The 21,307-nt window shown below is 40.2% G+C and overlaps 1 protein-coding gene across 11 annotated transcripts in view; it reads right to left on the reverse strand.

Moving 5' to 3' along the window:
• Positions 1 to 3,156: 3,156 nt before the first annotated feature.
• Positions 3,157 to 21,307, reverse strand: part of mark2.L (microtubule affinity regulating kinase 2 L homeolog) — a 97,324-nt gene continuing 79,173 nt past the window's right edge. For 5 of the 11 annotated variants that reach the window (XM_018256486.2, XM_018256485.2, XM_018256484.2 and 2 more), the window contains 6 exons: positions 20,292 to 20,389; positions 19,668 to 19,817; positions 12,748 to 13,002; positions 12,404 to 12,430; positions 6,202 to 6,246; positions 3,157 to 4,181 (listed from right to left, as the gene is read on the reverse strand). In XM_018256486.2, coding sequence (XP_018111975.1) covers positions 3,824 to 4,181; positions 6,202 to 6,246; positions 12,404 to 12,430; positions 12,748 to 13,002; positions 19,668 to 19,817; positions 20,292 to 20,389 — 933 coding nt within the window. In that variant the 3' untranslated portion in view covers positions 3,157 to 3,823. 11 annotated transcript variants of the gene reach the window in all.

The following is a 21,307-nucleotide window of genomic DNA, read 5'->3' on the forward strand; positions in this document are numbered from 1 at the left end:
GCACGCTAAGCCAGCACCACGGCTGGACAGCTTGCCTAGGGCGCCTGCACGGTGTGGCCCGGCTCTGATACTAAGGGTAGGACTCCACGAGTGATTTTGTCGCCATCCGACGCACCGCGACAAAACGCATGCAACTTGTCACACGCAACAAAAATAAGGTAAGAGATAGAATTGTCGCAGCGCTGATCCAACGCGACTGTCGGATGCAGACGCTGTGTTTTGTCGCAGAGCGTCGGATGGCGACAAAATCACTCGTGGAGTCCTACTTTAAAAGTTACTTTAAAGGTGCACCCCCCCCCTTTAAATGCCGGATATTAATGAACACGCCTATTCCCACGAGGAGTAATCATGCGGGCAGCAACACTAACGCTTTTATACGACTCCCCTCTTTCTAGTCTCACTTCTCGTGCCACTGCGAAGCTCCACTCACAGAGAGAATTGTCAGCTTCTATGGTTGTTAATAAGCCGTTAAATAGCAGTTTAAAGTTTGTGGTTACCCTGGGAGGGACTTTAGGCCAAATAATCTAGGAAATACCCCAATGTTGTGGCAAATGCCCGAGGGGATGCCATAGACAGTGACAAGTTATTGGGGTACAGCAAATTCCAGGGCTTATTTTAAAACTCAGTCCAGACACTGTTAGAACAAAGACAAGTCAATAGGGAGCAACATTCATTGCGCAGGTTACACGACTATTGCCCAACATTATAAAATGTTACCCATCAGAATAGCATGTAATCCTTGTATATTAAATGTCCTTATAGAGCCCGTTTGCTACATTAGGATTACAACTTGCTGGAGCTAGACTTTTTTTTTTTAACTACAGTGATTGCTAGAGATTGGTTCCATTTTTTTTTACCTTCCCGTAGAGTAGAGGTTCCCGAGTTTTTTTTAACTAGCTACTCGCAGATGTAAGAAGTGTTGGGGAGCTACACAAGAATGAATTGGGTTGCTGTGACGGGCTAATCGGCAACCCTATAAGGACTGGTACAGAAGGCAATGTCTGGAAAATGGTGTATCCTTCTGCTTTTAAAATTTATCTCCATTTTTAAGAAATTTAAAAATGGGGACCTGTTTTAAAGGAGAACTAAACCCTAAAAATGAATATGGACCAAAATGGCATATTTTATATACTGAACTAATTGCACCAGCCTAAAGTTTCAGCTTTTCAATAGCAGCAATGATCCAGGACTTCAAACTTGTCACAGGGGGTCACCATCTTGGAAAGGGTCTGCGACACTCACATGCTCAGGGGGCTCTGAGCAGCTGTTGAGAAGCTAAGCTTAGGGGTCGTCACAAATTATCAAGCAGAAAATGAGGTTTGTCAGTAATATAAGCTGATGCTACAGGGCTGATTATTTAATGCTGATGCTAATTGCACTGGTTTCTGTGCTGCACTGTAGTAAATATCTGTATTAATTACTAATCAGCCTTATATTGTGACATTTATATTCTATGTGAACTGTATATTGTGAGTGGGTCCCTAAGTGACAGCAGCACAGAGCATGTGCAGTGAATAGGGATGCACTGAATCCAGGATTCGGTTCGGGATTCGGCCTTTTTCATCAGAATTTGGCTGAATCCTTCTGCCTGGCCGAACCGAATATGCAAATTCAGGGTGGGAGGGAAATCATGTGACTTTTCGTCACAAAACAAGGAAGTAAACATTTTATTCCCCTTCCCACTCCTAATTTTCAAATAAGGGTTCGGATTCGTTTCGGTATTAGGCCGAATCTTTCACAAAGGATTCGGGGGTTTAGTTCCACTATTTTGGATTCAGTGCATCCCTAGCAGTGAATCAGCAGAAAAGAAGATGGGGAGCTACTGGGGCATCTTTAGAGACACAGATCTTTACTGCTAAAGGGCTGTGGTTGCCTTGGGCTGGTAAAGAAGCCCAAACATAATGTACAACATTTCTGGCTACTTCTTTAGTTAGGCTTTAGTTTTCCTTTAAGGCCACTGGGTACATCATCAAAAGTGGTGGAGCATCTATTTGTGTACAAGCTACTACATCACAATCTTTATGAGGCCATACATGGGCCAATAAAAGTTGGCACTCCGGACCTATCAGCAGTTTATTGGCTCATGTATGGGGCGGGCCCCTCGGATGGGGCAGTATCTGGCAAAAATGTATCCAGATAATTATTAGGCAGGTTTAAAAATCCCAATGCTGCAAGGACAACATAGGTTCACGGATGCACTCCTCATCCCAATCCATTTACTTTTATTGTGATCCACGAGGTGGAAAGATTTGCTTGTTAAATGTATGGCCAGCTTTAGATCTTTCCCATCGCATAGATATATAGAGTATATTAGAGGTGTTTTGGTAAAAAAAAAAAAAAAAAGAAATGAAACCCAACCCCCCTGAAAATAGAAGCCACTATTGTAATATGAAGTTTTTCTTTTTTTTTCCACACAGCAATTGAATCATTCAGACGAAGGGGGAAAAAAAACAAAAAAAACTAAATTCTATAATGCCAGCAAGTGAGCAGCATCTGGGGGTGTCAATGACCACTGTACCCCTCAGCTGCAGGCGGGGGTCACATGCAGCGGGTTCAGATACATATATACAACAGTTACAGACCCCTCCTGCAGCAGAGGGGTTCATAATTGTCCTGTATCTTGTGCGACACACGCAACCCTATTTGCTGAAAGATTGCTCCCACGTACAATGATGCCCTTGGAGTTTACCTTGTTATAGAGATATGATGAAGAGTTCTACAAAAGTGGCAGGAGGAAAAAAAAAAAAAAAGGAGAAGAGTCTGTAATCTTGGAACAAGCCACCATGATCCGAGCTGGAGAACCGAACCTTTTTGGATAAAAAAAACACTGGAGAGGAGTCAAGGTGCAGTCATGATATGAATAACAGCCTGTAAATATTTGCTGTTTAGCAGAAGGTGCTGAACTGGTTTGGGTGCCACTCAGGAAGTCCAAGTTTAACATCAAGAAGTTAACATTTCAGTATTAGTTTGAAATTTAAAAGGGAAATTAAAAACAAAACAAAAAAAACAGCATAACCTTCCAGTGTATTTATCTAGCGACAGTGTGTACCTGGGGACTATTAGACATGTGCCAAGCACCCGGTGAAAGAGAGGACAATGCCCTGCAGATGCAACTTAAACGTTGAATTTCCATGGGAATAAATAAAATAAAAAGGAAACCTGCATTTTCATTTATTTATAAAACATCAGTTGCCCATAAGGTCTCCTGCATACAAATCCTGTCACCCACACACTCTCCCACGTTGCCTGTATGCGTCTCGCTCTCTGTACCGGTGTATTATGGGCACCCTGAGCTATTATTTCAGTGTCTAAGACATGCCTTTAAAGTTCTGTAAAATGTCAAGTGAAACTGGACTGGACTGAAAAAAAGGCTTCATGAAATCCTCTCCCTCAAGCCTAGAAATTTATCTCAGCCTCGGATTCCTAAATCTGTATCAGAGGTAACAGCAGCACACAGCTGACATTTGAATGAGGAGGGGGGGGGGGAGGCAAACATCCTAGTTTTGTTTTTCACCCCCCCCCCCCCGCCAACTTCTCTGGTTATAATATAATTCGAATCCCACCCCCAATCTCTGAAGGAAAAAAAAAATGAAAAGAAAAACAATTATAATAAATCTATTCCAAATAAAATATGCTCAAATTCTATGGTGAAAGGAGGAGTTTATCCGTACACCCTGCTATTCTCCTTTACGCTGCATTGGCCACTTCCAGAACGTGGTGCAATTTCCTACAATCTCGTGCCACAAGAGAGCAGGGGGGGGAAGGGGGTGGCTGTGCCTTTTTGCAGTCCTGTGTTTCTCTCCCTCACAGAGAAAGAGCCAGGTTAAAGTTTCAGATCGTTGGCTATTTTGGAAGCAATGTTCTTAAACGCCATGGAGGTGCCAGAGATGCGCTTGAAGCGCACACCGTTGAGAGAGAGACGTGGAAGCTTGCACACCTCCATTTCCCACTGCACGTAGTTGTCGTGACCTGGACTCCCATGGATGCACAGCAGCATATATTTTTCCTGTGACTCGTGTTGGCAGTTGTTTGCATCCAGGACTTTTTGAATCTCTCTCATCATCTCGTTGGGCTCCATTGAGCTGGTGGTTTTCATGCTCCAGGTGAAGCGCAGTGAGCGTGGCTTGGAATCCCGATGGTCTTCTTTATCCTTCTCCTTGTCTACCACTGAGAGGTGAGGCCTGGGAAAAGTTATATATAAAAATAAATAAGCACAAAGACTAAAACAACTTGTTAAACAACAGTATCTTGTTAAAACTCATAAACGAAGAAAAACTTTTCAGCAGCAGTGCACAATAGCTTTGCAAATGTGCCTTATTTCACTTAGTAGTTGTTTGCCACTCAGCGCTTCCCTTTTGCTTTCAGTCGTACCAGATGCAAGGGTTGGAAATTAAAGGATGCTTACAGGAATTCTGTCATGATTTTTATGATGTAGTTTTTGTTTCTAAATTACACTGTCTACACTGCAAATAATTCACTCTACAATATAAAATTTAATTCCTGAACCAACAAGTGTATTTTTTTTAGTTGTAATATTGGTGTGTAGACAGCCATTTTGCCTGCTTTCAGAAAGAGCAAGCACTTTAGGATGAACTGCTTTCTGACAGGCTGTTGTTTCTCCTACTTAATGTGTCGCAGTGGGACCTGGATTTTACTATCAAGTGCTGTTCTTGTGTTAGGGAGCCGTTATCTGGTTACATTCCCATTGTTCTGTTGTTAGGCTGCTGGGGGGGAGGGAGGAAGAGAGGTGATATCACTCCAATGTGCAGTACAGAAGTAAAGAGTGACTGAAGTTTATCAGAGCACAAGTAACATGACTGGGAGAAGCTAGGAAACTGACAATATGTCTAGCCCCATGTCAGAGTTCAAAATTTAATTTAACAAAACCCATTTGCTCTTTTGAGAAACTGATTTCAGTGCAGAATTCTTCTGGAGCAGCACATTTTTCCCATGACAGTATCCCTTTTAACATTCAATACACCTGACAATGGGCAAGCGAAGGTTGGGAAAGAATAATGCCATATACAATGATACCCAGAAACTCAACATCATTTTGCTTGTTATTTACGATATAGTTACTTATAGGATCTATTATCTTTATCTATATTGTAGTACCTTTTTAAGGCTTCTAAAAAAGAAATGCAATCAATATGGAAAAGAAATAATAAAAATGGTTTGCTCAAAAAGGGTGCAAAATTGCATTCCAATATGGGGTAACTGGAGAAATTCTAGTGTGTCCCACTGGCCTGGACTCATCCATCTCTATAGGGCCGCTGGCCTGGACTCATCCATCTCTATAGGGCCGCTGGCCTGGAGTCATCCATCTCTCTAGGGCCGCTAGCTTGGACTCATCCATCTCTATATGGCCGATGGCCTGGACTCGTCCATCTCTATAGGGCCGCTGGCCTGGACTCATCCATTTCTATATGACCGCTGGCCTGGGGCCCACATTGTGGTTGGGTGTTGGAGGCAGGGGCCTTGAAGTCAAGCTTTCTGGTGGGTCCCACATACACCTGTCTGACACAGATTTGAAGCTTTCGGGAAAATGAGATTCTTTGCAATAATTCCCATTCCTGTATGAAAATATTGCTGTATAATTTTATTTAAAAAGCCCAAGTGCAATTGAGAGAAAAAGGGAAAATCAGAGGGAAGTACAAATTTAGAATATTTTTGCAGCTGTCCCCTTTTCCAAAGTGAGACTGTCAGTGTATGAGTGCTGCTGTATTAAGTCTATGCTGTTGTATAGTAACCATAAAGCAAAACAGCACTGGCTCCCTAAACCATACTGCAATTTCCATGTTTCCTCTCCAGCAGTCACACGGTTATCATGGTGCTGGCTGTGTATGTTGTTTTTATTTTGCAGCTAAAACTGCCTGCAAACATTAAAATTAGATTCAACAAGAATATTGCCAAATTACAATGGAAACCTTGTGGAGGTCTTTCCAAAAGAAGAGAGAGAAAACGAGAAAGAGCCCCAAGGAAGTGAAATGGGGGGGACAGGAAATGGGGACGGGAGTAATGAGCAATTCAGGAAACAGGGAAGCTGATACACAATGACATTGGTTTGTCCACGACACAATAAAGGATACACAGTGTCAGTAAAAAAAAAGCGAGATAACGGATGTATATACAAATGGTCACGGAGTGAATTGGGGTTCAGTGGGACACATGAAAGAGGAAAAGTGGGAAGGGCTCTCTCACCTTGTACTCTCCACTCGGTCTTTCACTTCGGGTTCATTTGGATTCCTCAAAAGAGAGAGGTAAACATTTTCAGTGTGTGAACTCTTAACTGTACAAATCACCTATGACACTGGGGAGGGAAGTCCTTTAGATTCTGCACTCATTCCCTCCAGTAGCACCGTCGGACTTAGCCCCCAGTCTGCTCTTCTACTGTGAGAAAAGTCACGTTTCCAGTTGGATGGGAGAAACAATGGGACGTACATACAGTACTAACACTTACATGTCAGTCAAGTTTCGCTCAGGAATGGAGACTTACTCCCTACTACTATATGAGCAAGAGTTTTATAAAGTGGCAACATATACTGCAGTTGTGTACAATACAGCGCTTCTGTGCCATGCAAAACCTCATGGGAATACGTATGACTGCAATTCGAGGAGATTAGTCGCCCAGCGAACTGCCTCCCCGTCGGCTAGAATGTAACACGCCAACGGGATGCCACTCGGAGCACTTCCAAAGCGTTTACCAAAGTCGCCCAAAGTGAACCCGAAGTGCCATCCCATCGGTGATTTTCATTCACCCCGAAAAAGAGGAGATTTGCCACCGGGCGACTAATCTCCCCAAATCGTAGCTTGTGTCTCTGCCCTTATACTATGGGGGTGCCAAAAGGTAAGCGAAAAGCCAAACTTTAACAAAAAAGCCGGCTATTTCGTTCTACTGTTAATGAGTCTGCCCCGGGATATTTGAAGAAAGAAGCAGGAAAACATTGATCTGTGGTGCTCGTTGTAATAAATTGGAATTGGTGCAGTTTTCTCCTGATAGGAGCACAGGCCCCGGGTGTCTGGTTAGTAAATGTGATTACTTGGGGGTGCCTAACTTTGGCACCCCCAAAGAAAAAAAGACTTTCCTTCTTTTTTAAAGGAACAGTTCAGTGTAAAAATAAAAACTGGGCAAATGTATAGGTTGTGCAAAATAAAAAAAAATGTTTCTAATGTAGTTAGCCAAAAATGTAATGTATAAAGGCTGGAGTGACTGGATGTCTAACATAATAGCCAGAACACTACTTCCTGCTTTGCATCTCTCTTGGTTTCCACTGATTGGTTACCAGGCAGTAACCAATCAATGACTTGAGGGGGGGCACATGGGTCTGTTGCTGTTGAGTCTGAGCTAAATGCTGAGGATCAATTGCTAACTCACTATACAGTTATGTCCCATGTGGCCCCCCTTAAAGTCGCTGATTAACTAGAGTTAGAGAGCTGCAAAGCAGGAAGTTGTGTTCTGTTATATTAAACATCCAGTCACTCCAGCCTTTATACATTACATTTTTGCCTAACTATATTAGAAACATTTTTATATTTTGCACAACCTATCTATTTACCCAGTGTTTTTTTATACTGAACTGTTCCTTTAAACATTAAATAAAGCCAGTAGGATTGCTGTGCCACCAATATGGATTCATGCAGCTTAGCTACCACTAGTTTTACAGAGGAAAAAGGAAATCATTTTTAAAATGTGGAATGATCTGCTTCAAATTAACTTCTGTAATTAGTAGCTTTATGGATACAGGGTTTCCAGCATAAGAGACCTATAGAGACTATAGTTCATATAAACAAGCTGCTCTGCAGCTATGGGGGCAGCCATTCAAGCACAGGATACACAGTAGATAGCAGATAAGTTCTGGAGAATCCCATTGTATACGACAGAGCTTGCTGTGTATCCTGAGCCTTTTCAGCTTTGAATGGCTGCCCCCATGGCTTCGCAGCTTGTTTACATAAACGGTTGTAACGTTTCTGAAGCAAACACACCAGTTTTACCAGTGCATCACGACAGTACATTATATTTTCATTACTTTAAGAGTCTTATTTATGCACATATTACTTTATAGTATCCTAAGAAATATGCAGTGCCATTTTCATCTTTAATAATCCCATCTATAATAGCCTCTCTCCTGTTTGCTGTAGGACATTTATTTGTGTTTCTTTGAGGAGGCTTAGGCCTATGATATTTGATACTTTGGTACTTTATGATGTCTACTTATTCTCTATACAGGTATAGGATCTGTTAATTGGAAACCTGTTATCCAGAATGCTCCGAATTACTGAAAGGCCATCTCCCTTAGACTCCATTTTATCCAAATAATCCACATTTTTAAAAAGTGATTTCCTTTTTCTCTGTAATAATAAAACAGTACCATGTAACCAACTAAGATATAATTAATCCTTATTGGAAGCGAAATCAGCCTATTGTGTTTATTTAATGTTTACATGATTCTCTAATAGAGGTATTTAGATCCAAATTATGCAAAGATACGTTAACCAGAAATGCCCAACATTCTAGATAACAGGTCCCATACCTGTACCAGAGAATAGGTCTATAATTTAAATCAGGACCAAGAAGCCTTTGGTTACTCAATTTGATATGATCCCATACCCAACTGTGACTTTTTGCTAAATGCCTAAAGGCAGTGGTGTCTGATATTCCCCTCACCTTAGTAGTAGTCTTGCATATAAGGGAATTACAACAGGAATTCATGGATGCTGCAAACATTTTAAAGGGCCCCAAAAATGTGAAGTAAACACACCTAAATTTCCCTCTCCGCAATATTTGACTGAAAATGTATCTACAAGAACTCTGGTACTGACTTTTTGATCTGCTTAAAGGAACAAGAACAGCAAAAAATGAAGGTATTTTAAAGGAATAAATATAATGTAGTGTTGCCCTCCACTAGTAAAACTGGTGTATTTGCTTCAGAAACTCTAATATAGTAAATATAAACAAGCTGCTGTGTAGCCATGGGGGCAGCCATTCAAGCACGGGATACACACTCAATAATAGATAAACTCTGAAGAATCCCATTGTATACTACAGATCTTATTTGTTATCTGCTGTGTATCCTGTGCCTTTTCTCCTTTTTCAGCTATGAATGACTGCCCCCATGGAAGCAACAGAGCAGCTTGATTAAATAACCGATAAGAGTTTCAGAAGCAAACATACCAGTTGTACCAGTGCAGAGCAACAGTACATTATATCTTCATTACTTTAAAACACTTTCATTTTTTGGTGTTACTGTTTAAAATGCAGAGCTCAAAGCACCAGAAAGGCCCCCATTGCCATTACTCTTTGCACTGCAGACTGTACAGTGGCCCAACCCCATGCCTGCACAACCAGCAGTGAAGGGGGGTACACCCTAGGAAATGTGTATCAGTAGGTGCAGAAGTACAAACAAAGTCAGAAGTCACATGGCACAACTGTAGAGGAAAAGACATACTGACACAAAACGTAAGGACGTTCTAATGGAAGCTCAGCAGGTATCAAAATGGATTCGCACTATTGGCAATTCTCTGCCTGCTACAGCGGTTCTGAAATTGTTTTATAGAGCTACAAAGGACATTTGACTTTTTCACCTGTTAAGTATTGTGTTCTAAATAGCTTTTCTGCTATGCAAAGTCAGCCCTACCAGAAACTGAATGGCTGCCATTCCATTGTCACCTACGAGCTTCTTTATACAAATGCAAACATTTTACAAGAATAAGATATGTATACAATAGGGATGCACAGAAGCCACTATTTTGGATTCGGCCGAACCCCCCGAATCCTTCGAGAAAGATTCAGCCATATACCGAACCGAATCCTAATTTGCATATATGCAAATTAGGGGCGGGAAGGGCAAAACTTATTTACTTCCTTGTTTTGTGACAAAAAGTCATGAGATTTCCCTCCTCGCCCCTAATTTGCATATGCAAATTAGGATTCAGTTCGGCCGGGCAGAGGCATTTGGCCGAATCCGAATCCTGCTGAAAAAGGCCGAATCCTGGATTCGGTGCATCCCTAGTATACAACACTAAGGGGGTCAAATTTATTAAACTCTGAATGCCAAAAACCCGAAAAAAACATGTTTTTTTATTATAAAATCCAAATTTAGTGGGGAAAACAAAACCCACAAATTTTTCAGGATTTATTATACCCCAAGGAGCGAAAAAGTCCGAATTCGAAAATCCGGCATCTCAGACCTGCCAAGGTTGCATATAAGTCAATGGGAGAAGTGCCAATAATATTTTTTTCTGCGATGGGTTTCATTCATAAAATATGAAGATTTTGTGGTTTTCGGGAAAGTGTATTAATAAATAAGGTGAAAAAACCTGTGCGGATTTGTTCTTTTCAGAAAATAGAGATAAATTTGGACTTTGATAAATGGGCCTCTAAGTGTATATGACCTAGCAGTGTCAGACTGTGCAAACAATACCATTCATTAAAGTTGGACACTTTGAATATTTTTTTTTTTTTACTTTCCCCTGCAGATGACAGTTTAGTGGTTGGTATATGCTGCAGAACCGGACACAGCCCTGTTTGTTTCTCCGATGCTGTAAGGCAGCGGCCATGAATAAGCAGTTGACTCTTCAATTCGCACACCTCCAGATGACATGTCAGAAAGACGAGTAATGATAATGAAGGGGTAACAAAGACCTGGGAGGGGTGTGTGAAAAAATAAAATACAAGACCAACTCTGTACATTCCCATAAAGCTGGCAGAGAGTGCCAAGCACCACGAAAGTGATACAAACTTTGGAACACTGCAGCAGTTACCAGGGAGTAACCAAAGCCAAATATCATTTGGGCAATTACACTGACATTGCTCATTTTAATCTGAATGCAGGTTTAGCGGCTGGGAGAGTATTTAAGTGCCGTAACACTGTAATCACTTACGGCCTGTGTTACTTAATGTTATAGATTGATGTAAGTGTAAGCAGTATAACCTTTCATTAAGTGGATTTAAAAATGCCCCATGACTACTAAATTGATAGAAGATACTGCTTAGATGTAAGATATAAAAAGGGTAGGATACACCTTTGCTAAACACAAATACAAAATAGTATGTTGCGTGTGTATTCTGACAATTTTTTTGGAACGAGATATTTCCCACAATTATAAAGTATTAAAATAAAAAAATATATTCTTTTCCTGAACCCCCTTACTCCCCCTCTATACAGGAGCAATTTATTCAAATGTCAAGGTGCTCTGTATAAACGATCCCCTCCATTTCCTAAACTGCAGCCTTTGTTAAGCTTTGAGATTAAAAAAAAAAAACATCTCTTTATACCAAAAGCTAAACTGCAGAATGTAATTTGATTAAATAATAAGTGTTTTATTTTAATAATTTATTTTAAAAGCAATAGCTTTATTTTCTGTAGATACCTTTAATTTACACAATAGCTAAAAAAAAAAAAGTATGTCCAGCACAAAGCCCTATTCATTGAATTTATGCTAGAAATGGGGATACACTGGTCATTGGCACATAAATGGCTCAATGTTGTTACGGTCTGGAGGGACTTTAATGAATTGATTTGCTATTCACGGAGTAGACCATGAATTAAGCGGACACTGATTAGCATTGCTTCCTTGCAGCTTTTACACGCTAAAAAATGTGCTTTTTTTGGCTGAAATGTTTATGCCTGTTGCTAAATACATGGGATGGCACTGAGCAAGATTGGCATTATCTCTGCAGAGGAAGAAAATGCATTGAGTGACAAAGCAAAACTCATTCCTGGTGCTTTCATTGCTACTACTCAGCAGCAGATATGAAACAGCCATGTGCCATACAGTGAAAAAGTTAAGTTTTGTTTCAGTTAAACAAACCCAATTTAATTATATGTTGAGCAAAGGTGCAGATATCCTTCCCCTATAAAATCCGGTTGTCATTATTACATAGAATGCAAGGGTTTGTTGATGTTTAGTGTGGACTATATTGTGTTGCTGAACAGACAAACAGCTCTCTATAATTACTGGACTATATCACAACAAGGCTGCACTGATGATGCACTTAATGCTTTAAGAGGTTGCACTGAGGGAAGAACTAAATAACTGCAGTGTGCAAAGGAAAATATGAAAAAGAACTACGATATCTTCAGCAATCACAGCACAAAAAGAGTGGAAAGGTAGAGAGAACTGAAAACAAACTGCCCAAAAAGAGACCATCAGAGACATGAGGCAGAGTTTTATACTGCACAATGCAAGAAATGCATGTTGTGGGTTTTGTAAATGAACCATTATCTGCCACAGTTCTCTGCACTGAGCCACAAACACACACATTAACCCAGAGAAAAGCATGGAAATTATGTGGCAGGAGTTGTTAGTAACTGGGAGGAACAAAAGGGTGTGAGAGAGAGATAGAGAGAGATGGGAAGAAGGGCGAATATGTTTTAAGAATAGTTGGGAAATCAATGCCTACCTTCTTGGAAATCTGAAAGACAGATTTCTAAACAGAGGGATGGGAGGAAAACAGAAAAAAAAAACCGGTAAGTAGGGGGAATCGAAAATAATAAAATATGTCTTAAAATGACATAATTAAACCCCTTCACTGCTGGATAGAGATCAAACCCCACATTAAAATGAGCTAATAACAGGTGCAAACAACATATATAAGCATAATCCCCATAACAGCATTAACCTAACACAATGTAAACATATGAACACAAAAGAAACATAAAGAAGAAATCCTAACTTTAAAACATGAAAGCTACATAATTCCCAGCCTGCTGCAAACTTTACAGTAAATCCATTTCACAAACTTACCGGCGCACAAATTTGGATGTAAATTTGCTAAATATGCTCCCAGTAGCCCCCCGCCTCCCCTGGCTGTTGCCAGAAGGAGAAGCAGGAGAAACACTTCCAAATCCCAAATTCTGTTGGTCCCGAGCTTGGCGGACCTGGCCAGCATGAAATGTGCTGCGGCTGGAAACACCACGAGGGAAGTTGGTTCGCTCTGTTGCGGAGCTACTTATGTTGTGAGCCGATGGGGATGCTACAGGCACTCTCTGGGGGGCTGTGCTGTGGTGGAAAAAAAGAAACAAATCACAAACAGTCCCACACACATATATATATATATATATAAAATATGTCTCACAAATTATATGAGCCACCAAACACAGCAACCTTTCCTCAATACCTAAAACATTGACCTCAAAACCTATTTTTAATAAAGCCCCTTGAGTGCCCCTTTATGGAATGCATTTGTATTTATGTAAATGAAAAAAAAACAATGGTCTATGGTCGTGCAGGAACGCACGACCATAGACGATCCAAAGGCCGGGTGCCAGTCTGTAAATCAATGCAAAATCCCTCCAATGACGGCACTCCAGAATCAGTCACGCTTGAGTCAGTAGTTATCGATCATAAAGGTTTATTAAAGTGGACCAACGTTTCGATTCCACACAGGAATCTTCGTCAGGGTCGACGAAACGTTGGTCCACTTTAATAAACCTTTATGATCGATAACTACTGACTCAAGCGTGACTGATTCTGGAGTGCCGTCATTGGAGGGATTTTGCATTGATTTACAGACTGGCACCCGGCCTTTGGATCGTCTATGGTCGTGCGTTCCTGCTCGTTCAGATATTATATATATGTAAAGAAGAAGCAGCACTCGTCAATTGCAAAAAAGTGTATTAAAAGATCAGAGCATCACTCAAGGCAACGTTTCGGACAACATATGTGCCCTTTGTCAAGCCCAAAAAGAGTTCTCTCAGCTTATCACAGGTATCACATTATATAGGCAACAAACAGGAGATGACCTCAAAATTTGCATATACACAGGTACAGAGCATTATCATATACATGTATCTATAGAAACAAAAACAGGTCATAATCACGATTTAAACCCCGAGGATATAAAGATTTGAGCATATTAATCCACCATACCTCTCTTCTTTTAAGTTTCAATTCTCTATCCCCCCCTCTTTTCATGGGCGGTACTACTTCCAAAACCATAAATTTAAGCTGATCTGCCGTGTGTCCCAAATCCACAAAATGTTTTGAGACAGGTAATGTTGTATTGCCCAAATTAATGCTAGACCGATGTTGCGATATACGTGATTTGACCATCTGGGTGGTCTCACCCACATAGATGAGACCACACGGACATGTCAACACGTAAATCGCAAATTTTGAAATACACGTGAAGTGTCCTCTTAGCTGTATCCGTTGGCTAGTCTGGGGGTGAATAAACTCTCTACCTTTCAATACGAAGGGACACTGTACGCAGCTAAGGCAAGGATACATACCCTTAGATCTACCTCCCCAAAATGTATGAGCCTCCTTAGATTTAGTTCTCACTAAAGTGGAAGTGACATGTGCCCCAATAGTTTTGCCTCTCCTATAGGAGATAAGCGGAGGTGCTCTAAATTCTGGTATGGTAGGATAGGCATTTCGTAAAATATACCAATGCTTGCGTAGTAATTTACCAATAGCTTCGCTATTGTTATGAAACTGGGTGACAAATGGCACACGTTGCGTCTGTTTAGTTTTCCCCTTAGGATGTCTGACCCTTTGCTGGGCTTGTTGAATCACCTTTTCTGGGTATCCTCTCTCTCTAAACTTGTGGCACATAATTTGTTCCTGCTTCTCTTTTCCTTCCCTTCACTCACTAACCTCTGTACCCTTGAGAGTTGGCTAATGGGGATTGATTTCTTCGTATGTGGGGGGTGCTGACTGGTAAAATGAAGAATTTGATTCCTATCAGTAGGCTTTGTGAATAAAGAAGTACATATAGAACCTTCTAAATCTTTGTATACTAGAACATCAAGAAAGTGGATTTTTTGGAGATCATAGAGCAGCGTAAATGAAATTGAGGGATGTACCCCATTAATCCTACCATGGAACCGCTGAAGGGAGTCAACGTCACCCCGCCATAGCACAAATACATCATCGATGTATCTCCACCAGGCCAAACAATGTCTGGAGAAGTCTACATCAAGTATACTTCTAAGAGTGCTGGGGCACCCATTGTATAATTTTATATATATATATATATATATATATATATATATATATATATATATATATATATATATATATATATATATATATATATATATATATATATATATATATATATATATATATTATATTATATTATATCTGGGTAAATAGATAGGCTGTGCAAAATAAAAAATGTTTCTAATATAGTATAGCCAAATATGTAATCTATAAGGGCAGAGACACACGTGGAGATTCGGGGAGATTTAGTCGCCCGGACACAAATCGCCTCTTCTTCGGGCGACTAATCTCTCCAAACTGCCTTCCCGCCAGATAGAATCTAAATCGCTGGAGGGATGGCACTCGGATCGCTTCGTTTTCCAAAGTCGCCCCACGAGGAAACTTCGGACGACTTTGTAAAACGAATTTCTGCCAGTGCCATCCCGCTGACGATTTAGATTCTAGCCAGCGGGAAGTTCGAGGCAGGCCCGGACTGGCAATCTGTGGGTTCTGGCAAATGCCAGAGGGGCTGCTATAAGGTCCCATAGAAAGTCAGTATTTAGTGGGCTGGTGGGGACTGATTGGGCCTCTGTGTGGGCTGATTGGGCCTCTTTTACCTGAAATGGCAGGGCCTATTTTGATTCTCAGTCCAGACCTGGTTCGAGGAGATTAGTCGCCTGAAAAAGAGATTTGGCGCCAGGGCACTAAATCTCCCCGGATCTCCAAGTGTGTCTCTGCCCTAAAGACTGGAGTGACTGGATGTCCAACAGAATAGCCAGAACACTATTTCCTGCTTTGCAGCTCTCTTGGTTTCCACTGATTGGTTACCAGGCAGTAACTAATCAGAGACTTTAGGGGGGGGCACATTGGTTAAAACACATTGCTTTTAAATCTGAGCTGCATGCTAAGAATCAATTGCAAACTCACTGAACAGTTATGTCCCATGTCCATGTCCAACAGGAGCTGTAAGTAGCATTTGGAATGCTTACAACCATGGTGTAGGGAGAAATGGTAGCTTTAAACTATGGAGAGTAATACTGACAGTTTTGACCTCATAAGTAACCGACTGGGCTTCATTATTTTATATAGGAAAGCTAAACTATAAATTGTTTCACAGACTTTCCCCAAAAGAAAGCAGCAAATTATTTTACCCCGTTAACTTAGTACCAATTGCTTGAGTGGCATGACCCAGGTCTATTCTGGATAGTTAATTCCTACACAACTGTGCGGTTATGCAACAAAACTACTTACAGTAATAATCAACAAGTCTGCTGAAGAGGTGCTGTCCATATAGGATAATTATTTAATTGTATGTGCAGATAAAGGTGCTAAACTGTAAATCACCCTTTTAAAATTAAAATATGAAATTACGGTAAATACTTATCCTTAATGGACAGCACTTAGTTCAGAAGCACATACATACAGATGATGACATCACTATTCTGTGCAATAGTATTCAGACCCTTAAAGTCTCACACTTACAAAGGAATCATACACTAAAGCAAAATGCATTGTAATGGAAAAAATATATATTTTTTCTTCTCCAGTTTGTTCATTTTAGCCACATAGTGCAACAGATTCTCAGTTGTAGTTACATCAGCACTTTGACTATTGTAGATATTAAGTTTTTTGTTCTTGAGCCATTTCAGCGCTACCGTGGCCTTTTATTTGGGATAGTTATGCTGCTGATGGATTAATTTTTCCTTTCCAAATTTTCTTAAGCAGACAAAAACATGTTCTCTTGCAGTAATTACCTGTATTTAACACATTCTTTTTTAACAAGACGCCCAGTCCCTGCTGATAAAAAGCAATTTCACAGCATTCTGCTACATCTACTTCACCCTCACATTTATTGAGACTGAGGTGCACAGAAGTCATCAGTCTAACCTCAACAACCTTGAGCAAATCAGCTTGGAAGAATGGACCAAACCCGATCCCAGAGTACAAAGGCAGTACATATGCAAAAGGTGACTCTACAAAATATTAATGTGAGAGAACTGACTACTTGTGCAAACAGCATATTTCATTACATATGATTTAGCGTATGACTTAGTTAAAAAATGCATTTCGGTGCTTTGAGGAGCCATTTTAAATGTTCTTTCCTGAATTCCTTTTGTAGTACTTTGAAATAAAAAATATCACATAATTTTGGTATATGATGTCTAGACTCTGAATACTTTTGAAAGGGTGTGTGTTTTAGGGGTATACATAGATAAATACAAACACAAAAATTGTGTTGCATGGTTGATTATGTGGTATGGGGCTTGATCTCCAGAATGCTTAAGAGCTGATAAAGATAAAGGGTATTTCCTTAATTTGGATCATTATGGGGCAAATTCACTTAAGAGCGAAGCAGCTAACGTTAGCGCAAATTCGCCAGTGTGACGTCATTTCGAACTTCAACGATTTACTAAAGGTCCCTGGCGTAAATTCGCTAGCGAAGTAGACAGACTCTAGCGCTACTTCGCACCCTTACGCCAGGCGAAGGGACGCAACTATGCTAATTCACCAACCTGCACAATTTACTGAACGTTACCTCTTGCGTCAGACTTTACTTAGCCAGGTCAGACCAGACGAAGTTCAATACAATAGATAGGAGTTTGTCCAAAAATAGTTGAAATTTTTTCTAAGTCCCAAAAAACGCTGACGTCTTACTTTTTTAAGGGTGATAGTATGAAAAATAGCGTACATTTTTTTGGGGGTACCCTCCTTCCCCCCTACATTTCCTAACATATGGCAACTCAACGATACAGTGGGCACATGTGTAGGGTAATAGAACACCTTTATTTTATTTTTTAAAGGTTTCCTGGGCTTGTGTAGTGTAATGTAGTTGCTGCAACATATACGTTTACTTCACGCTGTATGCAAATTAGGCATCGCTAGCGTAACTCCGCTTTGCCTGACGAAGTAACGGTAGCGCAACTTTGCTACCGTTCGCCTCCCTGACAGCAACTTTGTATTCTAGTGAATTTGCGTAGCGCTGGCGAAACTACGCCTGGCGAAGTGCGGCGAAGCTGTTGCAACTTCGGATCTTCGTGAATTTGCCCCTACAAGTCTGTTAAATATCATTAAAGCATAAAATAAACCCAACAGGATTATTTCCCCACAACATGCCTAGTTATGATCAAGTAAAGGTACTGTTTTATTAGAGAGAAAAATATGGGATACATTATCCAGAAACCTCTAAATTACAGGATGACCATCTCCCATAGACTCCATTTTATCCTATAATCCAAATTTTAAAAATGATTTCCTTTTTATCTGTAATAATAAAAGTCGCTTGTAACTGAGCCAAGCCAAGATATATTTAATGCTTATTAGAAGCAAAATCAGCCTATTGTTTAATATTTAAATGATTTTCAAGTAGACTTAAGGTATAAAATTCCAGATTACGGAAAGATCTGTTATCCTGAAAACCCCAGGTTCCAAGCATTCTGAATAACAGCTCCCATACCTGTACTTTTTAAAATTTAGAATTATATGCATTAAATGGACTGTCTATATGGGACATAGCCCATAATTATATGATTGGATAACAGGTTTCCGGTTAACAAATCCTATACCTGTGTTTTCAGAAACTACATATGAAAATACATATTAGGAGACATATTAGTAGGTGCACTTCGCAAAAAGAATGATTGCTCATACACAGACACAGAGTCCTAACCTGAAAGGGGCATATGAAATATTTTGAGATGTACAGTAGAAATTATTAGGGAAATGTTTGTTTGTCTCAATTTTAGATTCTCATTTGTTTTACCTTTAAAGTAAAAATGATCACTTGCTAGTGCTTTTTCGATTTTATCTTTCATTTACCAAAGACACAACTTATACAGGGCATCCTTTATTATAGACCCAACCTAATTTTTTTTTATTAAAAAATGGGCAAAACAATACAAACCTTTCTCTGATGAAAAAGCTGTACATTTCCTCCCTAAGGGTTAGTTCACACGAGGAGATTTTGTCGCCTGGCGACTAATCGGTTCGTTTTCTGGGCGACAATCTCCACGAACTGCCTCAGCGTGTCTTCCCATAGGATATAATGAAAAGTCGCCTGCGGTAAAGCACACGTGGCGCTGCGTTTTCCATAGTCGCCCGAAGTTGCCTCACGGAAGAAACTTTGGGCGACTTTGGAAAACGCAGCGCCGCTTGTGCTTTAGCGCAGGCGACTTTCCATTATAGCCTATGGGAAGACACGCTGAGGCAGTTTGGGGAGATTGTTGCCCAGAAGACGAGGTGATTAGTCGCCAGGCGACAAAATCTCCCCGAATCTCCTTGTGTGAACTAACCCTTAAGGATGCTGTCTTGCTTAAACATTAACCCAGCAAAGACAGACTTATCTTAATTCCCTTTCCTTATACACATTCAGGTCAGATTCAGACCTGAAGAACCCACTGCCTCTCTCCCACTAATCGTTCCCTCTCCAACTGCACCCCAACCATTACCCAAGACATATGAATCTCTTAACTACCCTTAGTTCCAGCCCTGGCTATTGTTCTAGTTTAATTATTTTGTAATGTCTATGTTTATACTTAAAACACAAGAAAATACATCTCAATTATTTTAGCAGTTAATATGAGGATGTGATAAATATAATTCTAAACTTACTATTTACACTGGACATAAAGAAAACATCACAAGCCACTGCTAACTTCCATTAACACTTCCCTGTAATGCAAAATTAAGTTATGATCTATGCTCTTCATCAGAACGAAGACCTTGTGTCCCTATAGACTTGCCTTGGCCTTTGAACGTCACAGTTGCCTTCCAAGGAAGGAGCGGGTTTGGAAGGGTGCACAGAAGTGGACATGGATTTCTGGTGTTGCCGAATCCGAGCAGAGGTGGCTGGGGCAGAAGCGGTGGAAGCACGGGACCCAGGTGTGGAGAAGCTGAGAGTGATATTCAAATGGAAACAAAACAGAAAATGGAGACACAGACTAGGAAAGAATGTGGAAGGGAGAAGCTGGAATTTCTGTAATGAAAAGGTTTTTTCGACACAGACAAAATGGACTTGTTCCAGTGGGGATACACAAGACTAGGTATTATGGACATATTTTCTAGAGACCAAAAGGTGACAGCACACTGATGATAAAGCATGGGCTAATAAATCCATGACACTAGTGGGATGATACAATCTTGGCCTGTACATGGTAACAAATATAAAAGGTGTTTCATCTGAGCTGAAGGCTTATAAATGATATAAAGTAGTGGGTAGCAAAGAGTGTGTTTTGCAAAAGGTATGTTGCATTGTGAACGGCAAGCAATAGCTTAAACAAGCAACTAAAGATTTGACAACTTATGTTGTACCAGACCATTAGAAGAAGAAAGAAAAAAGTATTATGGTAAGGTAGAACATGTCTTACCTGTCTTTACCATTCTGTACAGATCCAGGCACAAGTGAGGCTCTGTCCAGCATTGGTGAGTTACGACTACGATTAGTGCCAGTAGAAAGTACACTGTTCTGCAAAGTGATAAAAAAAAGCAGCAATTATACAGACTATTTGAATGTAGGGGGAAAAGTGTCCAATATTTAAAACTCACACCAGGCCCTCTATACTGAAAACAACAGAAAGCAACAGTATGAATACAACTTTACAAACTGCAGTCAAATACACTAGAGGTTTAACAGACATTATTGCATTTGAAAGAATCTTTATATTATAAAACTGTCAGGTACTTGTATACATAGGCAGTGTGTGTATGTATAACACCAGAGACGTGTACTTACATGCAACATTAGCTAAAAATGTAAGTTGCCCATTTGAACCATTGCTGAAAGCCTTATGAGTAAGTGCCCTATTAGGCACGAAACGCGTTAGGTTTTATGTCCTAATAAATTTTCTACTTTTTTTTAACAAAATTTGTTTTTGATTATTGGAGATCCTCACACTCTTCCTTTTGGATCTAGTGTCTTGGTGCTGCAACCCCCCCCCCCCAACTTTTCAGCGTCGAGGTGGGTGAGAGCACAACTGCCAGAATTCTTATTTTAAAACTGCAATTTTGTGTCTTAAAGAGCCCTGAGCTGAGCACAGAGTCTGGTTTACCCAACACTATTCTGAAATCAATATTACCTTTAGGCATAAAAAAAAATATGTTATTGTGAATGCTTAATTAACCATATGTTTAAAGGGATTCTGTCATGATTTTTACGATGTAGTTTTTATTTCTAAATTACAGTTTACACTGTAAATAATTCACTCTACAATATAAAATTTAATTCCTGAACCAACAAGTGTATTTTTTTTAGTTGTAATATTGGTGTGTAGGCAGCCACCTCAGGTAATTTTGCCTGGTCATGTGCTTTCAGAAAGAGCCAGCACTTTAGGATGGAACTGCTTTCTGGCAGGCTGTTTCTCCTACTCAATGTAACAATGTGTCG

The sequence above is a fragment of the Xenopus laevis genome, chromosome 4L, assembly GCF_017654675.1.
Source record: "Xenopus laevis strain J_2021 chromosome 4L, Xenopus_laevis_v10.1, whole genome shotgun sequence".
In the NCBI taxonomy this organism is placed as follows: Eukaryota; Metazoa; Chordata; class Amphibia; order Anura; family Pipidae; genus Xenopus; species Xenopus laevis.